This window comes from Gorilla gorilla, chromosome 18, assembly GCF_029281585.2.
Source record: "Gorilla gorilla gorilla isolate KB3781 chromosome 18, NHGRI_mGorGor1-v2.1_pri, whole genome shotgun sequence".
NCBI lineage: Eukaryota > Metazoa > Chordata > Mammalia > Primates > Hominidae > Gorilla > Gorilla gorilla.
The window spans coordinates 9,517,781-9,533,960 of NC_073242.2; the positions used below are offsets into that span (position 1 = coordinate 9,517,781).

At 43.2% G+C, this 16,180-nt stretch overlaps 1 protein-coding gene across 1 annotated transcript in view; it reads left to right on the plus strand.

Annotated features, from left to right (window-relative positions):
* The window catches only part of RBFOX1 (RNA binding fox-1 homolog 1), a 2,483,553-nt gene that overhangs the window by 629,075 nt on the left and 1,838,298 nt on the right, over positions 1-16,180 (plus strand). The window contains exon 4 of the mRNA XM_063699486.1: positions 2,753-2,785. Within this exon, the coding sequence (XP_063555556.1) occupies positions 2,753-2,785 (33 nt within the window). The remainder of the gene's footprint in view (positions 1-2,752; positions 2,786-16,180) is intronic.

Genomic DNA, 16,180 nt, shown 5'->3' on the forward strand with positions numbered 1-16,180 from the left:
ATGGTAACTTATGTACACTTTTCTGAATGTTTCGTTTTTCATTAACAATGTATGCTGTAGAGTTTTTAATGTCAGCATATAAGAATCTTCCCCAAGCTGTATGATAGTTTATAATATGGATGGATCGTAATTGACTTGGCTTAAAAGATCAGAAACTGGAAGTCCAACAGCCACATTCAGATCATGTATGTGTTTTTTGTTTGGCTAGAACCGTGTTTTGCCTGGGAAAAACTGAAACGCAAATGGCTTTAACTAGTGGGCAATCATTAGTTACCCCACAGGCCCTGCCACTCCCTACTGTCTCTCCCACTATAGATGACTGAATATTCAAACCCTGTACTTTAGTCATTATACTTTTTAAAAAATGTATTTCTGTCACATCAATGCCACAATGGAAAGCTATGTGTATGCCTTTTTATGTTTGTATTTCCCTATGGTAGATGCAAGAAATGGCTTCCCCCTAATGGGGGGAATAAAAGGGGCTTGATGATGTAAATGACACAAGGTTAGGAAACACTAAAAGTATGACTTGGAGGACATCAGAGTAGTCAGCTGAAAACTCTTTTGCCCATGGAGCTCAGTGAAGCAGAGAGGGTAGTTCTGCCCAAGGCTCATAGCTGTTGAATATCATATTTCCCTGACATATTCCTGTTGGTTTTCAGCAGAGAAATATACACATTCACGTGAGATAATGTAGCCCAGGGATCTTGTGTGCTTGTGCTTTACGGATGTGGCTGATCACCATGGAATCAGCTACTTTCCCAGTCCTGAACGGGCACCAGGAATGAGGGAGGGGAGGGAAGGTTCCAAACTCTGACATCCATCACACCATGAGTTTCCCCATGGCTGGGCCCCGGATTCATGGCTTGGCAAGCCTTCAGCCACAGCTCATGGACTTTCTTGGCTGAGGTCAGTCTGAAGTCTGGTCTCCTCTGGCTAATGGTGCATGAAAGCTGCTCCGTGGACAGTGAGCTCTGCCTGAGCTCCTCATCTGATGCCTTGGGAGTGAGTGTGGGAGAGTTGGTGCCAAAGCCAGGTTAGTGGGAGCTGCAGGGGCTGGTCAGCTAACTCAGGAAGTCATTCGTTCTTAAGTCCTTTGTTGGATTCACATTTGTGAGCTGGTATTGGTCTGTGTCTTAGCCTGGGCTGCCATAATAAAACACCATGGACTGCAGCTTAACCAACAGGAATATATTTCTCATACTCTGGAGTCTGAGAGTTGAAGATGAAGGTACCAGCAGACTCGGTATGAGAAAAGGGTCTGCTCATTGGGTTGTAGGTGGCTGCCTTCTTGCTGTGTCTTCATGTGGCCTTTCCTGTGTGCAGGAGGAGAGAGAGAGAGAGGGAGAGAGGTAGAGAGAGAAAGAAAGTAAGTTCTCTGCTCTCTCTCCTTTTTTATGTTTCATTTTTTTAAGACGGAGTTTCATTCTTGTTGCCCAGGCTGGAGTGCAATGGCGCAATCTCGGTTCAATGCAACCTCTGCCTCCCCGGTTCAAGGGATTCTCCTGCCTCAGCCTCCCGAGTAGCTGCGATTACAGGTGCACACCACCATGCCCAGCTAATTTTTTGTGTTTTTAGTAGGGACGGGGTTTCACCATGTTGGCCAAGCTGGTCTCGAACTCCTGACCTCACATGATCCACCTATCTCGGCCTCCCAAAATTCTGGGATTATAGGCATGAGGCATTGTGCCCAGGCAGCTGTCTCTTCTTTGATGGGCACTAATCCCATCATGAGGGCCTACCTTCATGACATCATCTAAACTTAATTACTTTCCAAAGGTCCAGTCTCCAAATACAATCACAGTGGGGGTTAGGGCTTTATTATATGAATTTTGGGGACATAGCTCAGTCCAAGTAGTCAGATAGGACAATATGGCTGGGGTTGGCCAAGTCATCCAGGTATAAGAGAAGTTGTAAGATAGAAACCTTCTTAAGAGTTATCACACAGAGAAAAAGATCTGATCTCTAGATAGGAGACCCTTTGTAGGCATAGATGAACAATGTTGGGAGGTGTCTACACCAAATCCTTTGATATACAGTAGGCTTGTAGATAGGAGGCTGAACATCTACGTGACTTTATGTTGGGTTTAAATCTAATTTCTTATGCTTAATAACATCCCGACTTTGGAAAAGTTACCTAACTTGTACAAACCCCAATATTTTCATTTATGAAATGGGGTCATAAAAGTTATTCAAGGGTTTAAATGAGATAAAATATATAAACAACTTGGCACCATTCCTGGCACAACTCTATTTCACAATATTTTGAGGAATTTTGCAAACGTGAAGCTGCTGCTGTTGCTGTCATTGTAGCTTTTACCTGGTGTTTCTCATAACACTGACTTGAAACTTTAAGGGAAGGAAAAAAACACATTAAGAAACTTTAAGGGAAGGAAAAAAACACATTAAAAATGTCTTCAGTGCCTTTGTTTTCTTTTTCAGTGTTTATTTAATCATTATCAGTACATGGACATTGCTCACAGCCCTCCCCACTTATTTTTTTCTTGACAAGATTGTTATAATATGTTGAAGATACTAATTATCCTATTCACCTTATTAACAGGGCTGGATAAACAAATCATGTTGCTGTGCTTGGTGGAAGAAAATGCATGTGTGTGTGTGTGGTGTGTGTTGCAACCTTTGTCCCCTCGGGTCATAACAAATTGTTGATGCCAGTTCCTTTAAAAAGACAATTAATCCAATTACCTTCTTGTTGAATCAATACTAATGTCTTTTTTCGTTGAACTTGCAGGTTTCGGCAAGTCAGGCTACAGGCAAAGCTGAGGTAGGAAACGTGGTTTTTCTGTCCCTTTAGAAGACAGTTTGAAGTGGGTTTCTTTTGTGATGGAGTGTAACGAGCATTCTAGCAATGATTCTTCCGTGTTTCATTTCCTGGTGGCTTGGATGGTGTGTTTTCAGTTGAGTGGTTTCTGTGCTGCTGGATTTTGGGGTGCCCAGGTCACCGCACTGCTCTTCATGGAGTGTGCATGGTAAAGATGGTGCAGGGTTACTTCAGCGTCTGTTTCTTGACAGATACATCATGATTCTAGCCCAGCTCAGACAAAGCCCTGGCTCTGCCAATGAGACTTCCGCTGTCTCTATTATATAGTTTCCCCATTCCTTCTCTTTTGGCTTTTCTTTGTATATTTTTTTCCTTTCCTTTATTTTATTTTATTTTTGGGACAGAGTCTCGCTCTGTTGCCCAGGCTGGAGTGCAGTGGCATGATGTCGGCTCACTGCAACCTCCGCCTCCCGGGTTCAAGTGATTCTCCTGCCTCGGCCCCCTGAGTGGCTGGGATTACAGGTGTGCACCACCACGCCTGGCTAATTTTTGTGTTTTTAGTAGAGACAGGGTTTCAACATGTTGACCAAGCTGGTCTCAAACTCCTGGCCTCAAGTGATCTGCTCGCCTCAGCCTCCTAAAATGCAGGGATTATAGGTGTGAGCCACCATGCCCAGCCTGTTTTTCTTTTTCTACTCAGTCTCCAAGGCATGAAAGGAATTGTGGTGGATGCTGACAACATAGGTAAAGAATAAAAAACGAAGCTGTTCAGAAGTCACCAGCAAGGTGACCACCCATTGGAAATTGTCCATGTTTTAATGTAATGGGCTCCTGCAAAATATGCCCAGCACGATAGAGCCGGTCACTCTCACTCCTGAGCCACTGTGTGGTTAAAGCAAAGAACACTGACCCAGGTCCCAGGAGCCCAGGGCTCTGTGTGACGCCCAGTGTTGCATTATTGGAACCCTAAGCATGTGGAGTTATTTATATCCTACTGCGCAATGAGGTCATCACCAAAGTCTGATTTTTCAAATTCAAGAAATTGCAACCTCAGGCATAAATGGGTTAACTGTGGCTATTCGCTTTCCTCAGGTATACCATGGGGATAGTTATATCTCTCTTTGATCCATCACACAGTCGTTAATAGGGTAAAATAGAATAAAGCTTGTGGAGGCAGATTCTCGCAGGATTCTGCAAACACCTAAGGGGAGATCATTATCCATAAGTATCCATTCCCGTTCAAATGTCAGCATCCTCGGATACAGTAACTTGGTGTGCAAAGGTTTTCCAGGAGCTGTGATGCATTCATAGTGTGAGTGATTTCAGATGCCTAGTGAGGCAGGGATTTGGGAAGCACAAGGATAGGGCAGAGATGAGCAGCCCCCACTGTCACCTATGTCCCCATGATCTTGCGACCAGTCACTCGAGTGAGTTATTAAACAACACAAATTTTGTTTCCTCATTTTTGGAATAGGAATAGCAATATGCATCCTATGAGGCTGTCGAGAGCATTAAAATGGCAACGGCAGTGTTTCCTCTGGTGGTTTGCTGTCACGGGAATACCAGTTTCTGTGTATTTAGCATCTCTGATGCACCATTTATTTATAATTGCACTGCACGCATCGTTATATAAAATCCTTAAAAAAATTTTGTGATGTATAGGCTATGATGATCCCTATTTTACAGAAGAGTAAACTGGGACTTAGAAAGGCTGAGTAACTTTCCTAGTGCTGTTCAACTAATGAGGTATAGAGTTGGAATTCATAACCATGTCTGGCAGGGTACAAAGTGCCATGCCATGTAACCCACCCAGATTATGGCCTGGTAAACAGTGGGTGTTCAGTAAATATTAGTTCCGCCAGTCATGAAGGACTGATTGCACTTTCTGGAGCATACCTGAATATGTACTGTTTCTCTGTGGTCATCACCCGAGACAGCCGTGTGTTTCCTATGATCTTCCATCTTTCTTCGTTTCCCCAGACACATTCTTATATCTGCATCTTATTTGGTAGTTTAAAACAATCATCCAACAAGAAAACGATCATGTTGCCCTTTTTAAACTTCACAAGATTTATATGTATATATTTTTAGATGGGGACTCTCCCTGTCACCAGGCTGGAGTACAGTGGCACAATCTCGGCTCACTGCAACCTCCGCCTCCCAGGTTCAACTGATTCTCGTGCCTCAGCCTCCCAAGTAGCTGGGAGTAGAGGTGCGTGCCACCCACCATGCCCAGCTAATTTTTGTATTTTTAGTAGAGATGGGGTTTCACCATGTTGGCCAGGATGGTCTCTATCTCTTGACCACCTCGTGATCTGCCCACCTCGGCCTCCCAAAGTGATGGGATTACAGGCATGAGCCACCGCGCCCGGCTGTTCACAAGATATTTCTTATCCTTGTTTTACCAATTGAAAAAAGGAGGTTTGAGGAGTTGAAGTAGTTCCTACATAGGTGAAATAATGTTTAAAAATCCAACAATTCCACTTCTACTTGTATGCCCAAGAGAAACGGTGCTTATGTCCACCAAAACAACACATGCAAGAATTCCCATAAAGGTTTTATTTACCATACCCAAACACTGGAAACAAACCAAATGTCTATTAACAGAGTAATAGATCAATCAATAGTGGTGTATTTGTGGAATGAAATACAATACAGCAATCAAAAAATATTATCTATAGGTGTATGACACAACCTGTATGACTCTTAGTAATATAATATTATAAGAAAAATATCAGAACAAAAGAATGTACCCTGCATGATTTTGTTTATATATGTACATATACACACCTACATATATATTATTTATATATTCTATATATTATTTATATATATAAAATAAACAGACAACATTCATCTCTGATGATAAAAGTAGCAATAGTGGTTACCTCTGGGAGGCGTTGGCTGGGTAGGGGCAGAAAGGGACCTAATGGGAATGTCCAACACTCTCATCTGGATGTATTTACGGAGGTAACCATCATATATAAAACTGTTAGAGCTCTACAGTGAAGATGTGTGCATCTTACAGGTTGTAATTTGTATGGCAAAAAAAAAAAAAATGAAGGCACTTGGCAAGAAAAAAGAGAGAAAACACAAAATGTATCAATCAGGATGATGGGGTGGGGGGAATGGTCAGATGGTCATGATGGGGGTAAGTGAGATGAAGGGAATTAGGAAGTGTAGGAATGCTTAATGTACAGAAACACTTTTGATCAAAAATAGTCTTCCTTCCTTCATTCTTTTTTTATTCCAGTCTCCCATTTCCCAGATGGAACAGTTTTTTTTAGTCTTTTTTTTTCCTTACCATTTTTCCTAAGGCTGAATTATCATTGCTGCAGCCACATCATATTTTTTTTCATGACAGCAGGGAGGTAACCTTTTATTAATTGAATTTCTAATGGCAATTCATCAAAGCAAGCGATCACCGTTATTTAATGCGTGATCCATATTCATGGCATGTTCTGTTAGGTAAATAATAGTGGCTCTGGGAAAATGCTTCTCTAAGGTCCTTTTCCTTCTCAAATGACTTTCTTTCCCCCCCACCCCCAAGTAGAGACAAACAGTTGTAATTTAAGCAGAACAAACCCCACCTGTGGAGGAGACATTGGTTAAAAGGAGACAAAAAGAATGACAAACCCACAGAATCAGTGAGAATGAGTGGCTTTGCCAGTTCCCTTTCTCTCTGCAGATTGACAGTGAATATGTGAATAACGTTTGCTAAATCTGGACTTTGAAAACATGACAGCAAGCTGTTTGTGCCAATAAATTTTCATGGCATATGCCACCCCTCCCTGCACCACACACAGTTTTAATAAGATGGCACATGAGCTATTGAGAAATGTTAAAAACCCTGTAGAGGAAAGAGCTTTATCTTCTGACCAAATTCTGCCCAGCAATGTTTATGACAGCTGAAGAATTTATCTGAAATTCCCTCTGCTAGCCGCAAAGCACCTGGCCCTTTGTCCCCAAGCAGCCTTTAAGAACCAAACTAAGATGTCACATACATAATATAACAGATAAATGGCCCAATTTCTGTGTCCACATGATGAATGGAATGCAAGTTCAGCACACACATATTTGCACATTAATTGGCCCTGCATGGTTCCATTTTGTTCCTAAGTTGCTACTGTATGTCTCGTAGACTCCTTCCCCTTCAAAATCATTAAGCCTGTTTTATCGCAAAAACGCATACACATTTCCCCCCTATTTATCGTCACGCAGCTTGCCCTGCTGAGAGAGAACGAAGTTACCTGGGCGCAGCCATTGGGTTGCAAATGTGTATGTCTGAGTCCTCTCCACCACCAGCTGTATATTAACACAAAGATCTGAGACCCAGCCCCACGTTGTCTACGCTGACAAACAAAGGAGGTTATAGACGAGGATGTTTGAGGAAAAAAAAAAATTCATTTCATTTCACTTACCAATTGGTTTATTGCCTCACCTTAATGATTTCCTGTTGATAGTTTAATGGCAATGTAAACTCAGTGGAGGGCCTCAATTTTGATAAATTGGCCTGCTTTTATTTCATGGCAAAGCAATCGAACTGAGATTGATTGATATTACAGCTCTGCTATCCCAAATAATTGCAATGGCAAACTACGCAGGTAGCAAACTCAGTGGCCTTGGGAGAATGTAGGTGGAATCTCCCTCCTACCATTATTTTTTCCTTCCAAGAGGAAACTTTATCCTAGGCCTGGGAATCATTTATTTCTCCTGTCTTCCAAGCCTCGTTCTCAGGAAAATAAATTGGGGGTTGTAGAGCCCATTAAAAATATTCTTACCTACTTGAAAAGACACCAGTGCATTTGAGAAAGGGGCTGAGCTGCTTAGTCTATGAACAGATCAGTCCTAGCCATCCTGTGTCATTTGAGAACCTAGCACATTTAACAAGGGTCTGTTGAGGTGTTTCATCAAGAAGGTTACAGTGGAAAGAGCAAGAGTTTTGGAGTCTTGTAGATGAGGTGTGAATGATGGGTCCACAGCTTGTGAGTTATGTGACTGTAGTCAAGTTACTTAACTGCTAAGCAAGTCTTTTCTCCGCAAAGTGGGAATGGTGAAATAAAGTACAAGGTTTGTTTGAACTTTAAATGAAATAATCAATATGCAATGCCTGGCTGGGCATGGTGGCTCACACCTGTAGTCCTAGCACTTTGGGGGGCCAAGGCAGGAAGATCACTTGAGCCCAGGAGTTCGAGACCAGCCTGGGCATCAGATGAGGAAGAACCGAATCTCTACAGAAAGAAAAAAAAAATTGGCAGGTGTGGTGCCATGTGTGTGTAGTCCCAGCTACTCAGGAGGCTGAGGTGGGAGGGTTGCTTGAGCCCAGAAGGTTGAGGTTGCAGTGAGGCAAGATTGCACCACTGCACTCTGGCCTGGGTGACAGAGCTAGACCCTGTCTTAAAAAAAAAGAAAAAAAGAAAGAAAATAATACAATGCTTAAGACAGAGCCTGGCATACAGTAGATGTTCAACAATTAGTATTTTGCTTCCATACAAAGTCCCCCTTCACTTATATATGTATTAAGTAAAACAATAATTAGGGTTTGGTGGCTCATGCCTGTAATCCCAGCACTTTGGGAGGCCTAGACAGGTGAATTATGAGGTCAAGAGATCCAGACCATTCTGGCCAACATGGTGAAGTACTGTCTCTACTAAAAATACAAAAATTAGCTGGGTGTGGTGGCACGCACCTGTAGTCCTAGCTACTTGGGAGGCTGAGCAAGAGAATAGCTTGAACCCAGGAGGCAGAGGTTGCAGTGAGCTAATATCATGCCACTGCATAGTCCAGCCTAGCAACAGAGCAAGACTCCATCTCAAAACAAAGAAACAAACAACAACAACAACAACAAAACAATAATTAAATAACCTAATTAGGAATCATCGAGACCTGTTGTTTTGAAAGCTTGCTGTGCTACCTTTGCATCATGGCTGTTCTGCCCTAACCAGACAGAAGTTCACTCCTATGACTTAATTCACATTGGAGTTAATGGCCCTCTTGTCTCCACCCAAGGACAAGATTCACTTGAAGATCAGCAGTACTTTCCAATGAGCACTCTTGGCCTTGTCTAATTTTGCCCAATCACGCTTTGATAGTCATCTCCGTCCTTGAAGCCAGCACCAAAGAATATTTAAAGAACTCTAAACAATCATGTGGTCTTAATTCAAGAGTCCAGAATTCTCAGTTGGAGATATGGTTAGTGTTTTGTAATTTCTTGAACATTTAAGTGACAGTCTATTATAGTCTAGGCACAATACTAGGCCTGGGAATACATGTACAAAGTTGACACACTATCATATCCTCAAATAACTGATGGTTCATTATAGCATTATAGAATAAATGCTGTAGTTTCACTTGTCTCATGAGGACTGATATTCTCAATAGACCAAAACTGTCCCCATAAGGCTTCCTCCATATTTGGTAAGTTCTGGATCTCGGTTAAAACATAAATGAGCCTAGATAGGCTAGGGATATTTATAGAGGCTTCTCAGAGGAGGTAGTATGCAGACTGGAGCTTTGAAGGGTGGATTAGGTTAGGTTGTCATCAGGTAAAGAAAAGTCAAGGGCCTGAGAAAAGGCAGACATGGGAAAAAAGCTGCCTGCTCAGAGAATAAGTGAAAAGTAAGTGTGGAAACAGTGAAGGAGAATGATGTAATCAGAAGGAACACAGAAGAACCAAGGCCCAGCATCCTTATGGAAATCAAAGAGTAAGATGGTTACAAGACAGAGGTAGGGGTATTGGATAATTCAGAGGGCTCGAGGAAACAGGGTCAGGACCCATGGCACTGAGTTTGGCAATCGTGCCATCATTAATGTCCTCAACAGCAGCCTTTCCAATATGGATGGCGTAGGAGTAAACAGAAGGAGAAGACACATGGGCCACACTGGAGCCCAGCTGTTCAAAGCAGCCATTGGTTGATTCAAGGGATCAATGGTCCTCTGGCTTGAAGGAAAGACAGGAGTTGGGAAGGAATTTGGAAGATGGCAGAGGCTTGGGTATATCGTAGTCTTGGAGAACAGGCCTCAGAGGATACGATGGTGGGGCACAGTCGGGGATTTACACATTGAAAGGTGATCCGAGTATTCTTGAGGCTATTGTATTTTGCTCATCATTGTCTAGTGCCAGAGAGCTATGGTACCAATCAGTCCAATCAGACTGAGCAGAGATATTTTTTTTTCTTCTAAGAACATTGAAGGAAAAAAAGATGGAGAGTAAATGTGGATACATTTTGAAGGAGAAGGAAGATAAATTGAAAGAGGTTATGCCTGGTGCTTCCCCAGTGAATAGCAGAGGGAAATATATGTGTTGAGAATAAGGAGAGCAGCTGGGCGTGGTGGTTTATGCCTGTAATCCAAGCACTTGGGGAGGCAGAGACAGGAAAATTACTTGAACCACGAGTTTGAGACCAGCCAGGGCATTGTAGCAAGACCCTCTCTCTCCAAACAATTTAAAAAATTAGCCAGGCAATGTGGTGCACACCTGTAATCTTGGCTGCTCAGGAGGCTGAGTCGGGAGGATCACTTGGGACCCAGGAGTTTGAGGCTGCAGTGAGCTATGATTGCACCACTGGACCCCTGTCTTGGTGACAGAGCAAGACCCTGTCCCCCATAAATAAATGCATGAATGAATGGATGGAGAACAGAGGCAGAACTAGAGGTTAGAGGGGAAAAATAAGCAGAGAGAAGAAATAGCTGATGTGAGATGCTGGTGAGAGGCTAACTAACCAGCAAGCTGACATCCAGAAGCACTTAGCGGGGAGATGAGTAAGAACCTTCCCGTAGCAACAGCAGCAGCAGCGTTGATAACTGCAGCCATCATTTACCACATGTGAACGGAGTCCCAAGCACTGCATTATCTTTACAGCAATCTTTGAAATAACTGTGAATGCCTCCATGTTACAGACAAAAAAACTGAGATGTGGAGAAGTGGTGTAGGTTGGCCAAACTTACTCAAAAATAGTGGGACCCATATCTGAACCAGGTTTGTCTGATTGCAACACCTGGGCTGTCTCCACTAGGAACAGCATGACTGTCATTTTTTATCTCCAGTCCCAGTGAGTGGTGAAACTTGGGCAAATGACTTAATCTTTCTTTGTCTTGTTTGTCTGTTCCATAGCATGAGGACAATTAAAGAATGAACTTTATGGCTTATTCTGAGAAGTTGAAAGGCATACTGTAACTTACAGAAGGCGATAAGCATATTATTTGGTGCATAAGTAGTCCATAATACAGACTAGTCATTGTAGTGGTTACTTTTATTTGTGTGCTTGGTGACTCATTCTAAGCTACAATAGGAAATAGCAGAAGTATCAACTAGAACCAATTCCTGGCCTCTGAACCCACATGGAAGCATCATTCCTAAGAGTGTTTCAGAAACATCTTCCTCTGTGAAAATTGATTAAAGGTCTCTGGAAAAGTGAACTGTTGTAAAATTTGTCTACTTCTTTATTTGAAAAACTAGGTATCTGTTGCTGTGAGGGGGGATGAATTAGAAGGATCCCACTTTTTTTTTTTTTTTTTTTTTTTTGAGGCGGAGTCTTGCTCTGTCTCCCAGGCTGGAGTGCAGTGGCGCCATCTGGGCTCACTGCAAGCCCCGCCTCCCAGGATCATGTCATTCTCCTGCCTCAGCCTCCCGAGTAGCTGGAACTAGAGGCGCCCGACAGCACACCCAGCTAATTTTTTGTATTTTTAGTAGAGAAGGGATTTCACCATGTTAGCCAGGATAGTCTTGATCTCCTGACTTTGTGATCCACCCACCTTGGCCTCCCAAAGTGCTGGGATTACAGGCGTGAACCACCGTGCCCGGCCTATCCCACAATTTTTACCTTGCATTGGGGGTTAATGAGTAAAAACAACCAAATGGGGGGAAAAACAGCTAACTTTTAATTAGCACCTGAGTCTGTGACAGCCAGGCCACTCTGCAAGTCATTCTGCATGCCTCATCTTATTTAATTTCATCCTCACAATAACCCTATGAAGTACGTCCTATCATTTTTTCTGTTTTACAGATGAACAAACTGAGGCTTAACATGGTTAGTTAAATGAGTCACAAATGTAATAGGAGGGAAATTGAGACTCACACCCAAGGCTATCAGACCCCCAAACCAGCTGGGGTGCTTAGAAAGTGAAGTCAGGAGTCACCTCCAGTCTCTTAGAGGCAAAGGCTCAGTCTTTTAAACCTAGAGAGAAAAATCTCATCTCTCCTCCTCTAAATTACCTCATCTTCCAAGGCTTCCCCTGCTACAGCTAAACCAGCCTCGTTGACTGCCTGTTTTAAGATTTTGTGAGTGTTCTGTGATCACAAAACCCATTCCCACAACCAGATATTATTTCCTACAGTTTTGACACCACTTATTTCCATAACATTATACAGTCCAACCTTCTGACTGTTTAAGATCAAAAGATGTGCTCCCGGGCTCATACTTCACTCCAGCTCTCATACTCTGTGCACCAAATTAGACAGAACAGCAGAAGTTCCAGCCTGTCATAGTCTGTAATGTTGCATAATTCCAAGGATTCACCATGTTTTATCAATGGCAAAAGGAGAGACAGACTCAGCCACAGTGGTGGGGCTTTCATGGAGGATATGGGGGAAGGCCTGGAGATGCAATGGTTGAAGGGGAGTGCTGGGATGTTCAGAATCAGTCTAGAATGTGGGGAGTTAAATTGGTTGATTGTGGAAATCCCAGGCCAAGGGCAAAGATTTATAAAAGGTGAGAGAAGAAGGAGGAGATCCAGGTAGGGTACTGTGCTCCCTCCTAACAGAATAAAAGAATTACTGATTATATCCAGGAGGAGGGAAAAGAGATTGTGTCTGCTCTCCAGGCTAGGCTTAGTGGTTCTAGAATGAAGCAAACTACATACTGATTAGCAGATGGACTTCTTTGGAGGGGTCACGCATTTATTCAGAAAGTCAGAGAGTTTTAAAGAGCATCTAATATGTGATAGCCAGTCTTTTAGACCCTGGTAACTTAAAATGAATGAAACACTTTTTTCTGCTCTCAAGGAGCCTGTGATCTATGAAAATACACTGATGGATGAACAGATGCTTTTAGCTAAGCTGTAATAGAAGTGGGTTCAAGGGGGAGAGTGAATACCTAGAGGGGGCTGTTCAGCTCTCCCAGGAAGCCTGGCTTCAGATGAGATGGGTCTTCCTTTACCATTTACCCACATACACTTGATGCAGGGCAGGCGAGCCCCACAAGTGGGGCTTAGCCTAAGAGGGTTCTTGGCTTTGCCCAGGAAATAATTCAAGGGTAAGCAGTGGTGTTAAACAGCAGCTTTTATTGAAGCATCAGTTACAGTAGCAGCAGAGGGACTGCTCCTTCCTGAGCAGGGCTACCCTGAAGGGAGTGTGCCCAGAGAAGCAGCTCAGAGGCAGTTGTGCAGTCATATTTAGACCCACTTTTAATTACATGCAAATTAAGGAACAGATTATGGAGAAATGTTTAGAAATAGGGCGGTAACTTCCAGGTCCTTGGGTTGTTGCCATGGCAAGGGCAGTAAGTCCTGGGTGTTCCCATGGTGATGATAAACTGGCATGGCACTCTGGTGGGCGTGTCTTATGGAAAGCTGCTTCTGCCCCATCTGTGTTTAAGCTAGTCCTCAATTTGGTCCAGTGTCTTGGCTCCACCTCCAGAGTTGAGTCCCACCTCCTACCTCACACTTGCTCTAGAACCAGTAAGGGGCATTGGAGACTATATACACAGACACCACATTCCATGACATATTTTAGTAATCTGAAAGCAAGCTTGAAAAATAGCAAAGAGATTGCTTTGGATCGACTGTATGTATGGATAAGGGGTAGGCGATGAGGGAACAATTGGAAAATCAGCTGGACATGTGGATGAAGGGCACTGAAGGTGACTCTTCATTGTGGGGATGATAATGATAACAGTGATGGTGGTGGTGGTTATAGTGGCAGCAGTGAGAACAGCCAGCAGTTATTAATGCTCACTGTATGCTAGGCACTGAGCAACGTATCGTATATAAATTACCTCTTTTATTCCTTCCAATGAACTTAGGAGAATGAGTATTAATGTAGACTTCATTTAACAGATGAGAAAACCAAGGCTCAGAAGAGTTTATGGGACCCACCCAGGGCCATATGGCTAGTAGGCAAAGTTAGTATTTGATTCTATGCAATTTGCCGTCTGAACCAGCGGTCCAGCAAAGATGGGGGAAGCAGGCTTGAAAACCCCCTTGGGTTAAAGTCTACATTGCTCAACGCAATCTTCTCCTGATAAATGTTGCTGACACACTTTGGAGAAACTTTGTGACTATGCCTGATTCCCGGCACTAATGTAACTTGACTTAGGGCTGATATTCCACTTACCTCACCAGAATGACAATCGGGGTGGAAAAAAAAAGAGTTATTGCAATTCTGGCTTCCTCTATTGAGCTATGAATAAATGATGATAGCTGTGAAATGGTGTGGTGTTTAGATCGTTTCTGGTAAACTAAAAAATCTAAAAATTGAATAAAGTGGTAATCCATGCAGCCATTTAAAATAGGAGGATTGGAACAAAATTGGTAAACTCTTTTAGTGTCTTCCTGGCCTTGTCATTCTAGTGTAATTAGTTTGCAAAAATATTAATTAATACTCAAACATCTGACGCATTTTACATGTTAATTTGAAATGTGTTAGTTACATTTTCTACTTTTGCCCTGGTACTGTCTTCAGCAGCAGCACAGGCAAGAATTCTGGTCCTGTAGCCCCCTCCTTACAGCTCAGCAGCCAAGTAGATATTGAGTAGATACTAGGAGCTCCTGGCAAAGCTCAGAGCTGCTTGCACCTTTGCAGAGAAGGGGAGAGAATGCTGTATGGAAACGGCATGTTAGTGGTTTTAGCTAATGGGGACTGACTGCAAATGCAGTATCTCAAGAAGGCTTCCTGAGTTCCAATGAGCAAATGCTGTGCTGGGCCAGCAGGGGTTTCAGATGGTAAGCAGAAGCTGGAGGGAGAAACTCCTCAGATCATATTTGGACTAGGTTCTTTCCAGATCTTGCAAATGGGTTGTGTACTCATGTCCTAGAGAAAAGTGCTGAATTCTAGGCATGTCTCATGAAATATCTAGCCACTGATATCATTTGAGGGTGTTATCTGCTTTTTTTCTTTTCTTTCTTTTTCTTTTTCTTTTTTTTTTTTTTTTTTTGGAGACAGAGTCTTGCTGTGTCACCCAGGATGGAGTGCAGTGGCACGATCTCGGCTCACTGCAACCTCCGCCTCCCAGGTTCAACGATTCTCCTGCCTCAGGCTCCTAGGTAACCGGGACTACAGGTGTGTGCCACCACACCTGGCTAATTTTTGTATTTTTCGTAGAGACAGGGTTTCACCATGTTGGCCTGGCTGATCTCAAACTCCTGACCTCAGGTAATCTGTCTCTTTTGGCCTCTTATTTAGTTCATACATTAGTCAGGAGAGGCTAAGCTATACAAGTAACAAGTTAACCGTGAAATCTCAATGGCCTACCCAAAGAGGCTTATTTCTCGCCCATGCTATGTCTGATGAGAGCTGGGGGTGGCTCTATCCATCTGTTGACCTCGCAGTACAGGATGCTTCTCTCTTGTGGCTTCTCTGGGTCAGTGCATACCTCCACTATCACTCTGGCAGGGGAAGAAAGGAAACAGGGAATCTCTCTTGACCTTTTCATTGCCTTAGCGCAGAGATGGCATACATCCCTTCTACTCACAGTCCGCCAGCTAGAACGTATCTCAGGGCACCTGTGACAAGAGGCCTGAGCAGGTGAGGAGCACATGGGTATTCTCTGGGAATTAAATGCCTGCCATGGTGTGCCAGTGAGGCCCATGACAGTGATCACAACAAGCACCTCTATTCTCATCTCAGTTCTGGGCTTCACTGACTCCTACACTGGGGTTGCTTGCCTGGCACTCTTGTATGCACTTTGTTCCATTCATGTCACTGCAGTGTCAGTCTTTCCATTCTAAACAAGAGGAAATGGAGGCTCAGAGAGCTCAAACTATTTGTCAGCGGTCACACAGTTAGTAAGGGGTACAGTCAGGATTCACCCCAGAATCTGACTCCAGTACCTCCACTGGTTTTTTGCCTCCCAAGGTTCTTGACAGATTTCCTTTGGTAGCAGTGTAGTAGAAAGAGCTAGAGGCAACACTTAGAGAACACCCATGAAGACCCAGAGGACAAGGATCTATTAAGTCTCCAAGGGATGCTACGAGTGATGTCCAAGTTTGTGCAGAATTTATTACTTTCAGCCAGCAGATCGACATTCTGCATCATATTTCAATCTTACAATAATCCTATGGAAGATTTGGGAAGAATAATATTAGCTCTGCTTTGTAGATGCATTATTAGAGGGTCCAGGAGGCTAAAGAGCCGCTAGAGGTCACCTTGGTAGTCACTGATGGGTGTCTGGACTTTGGAAT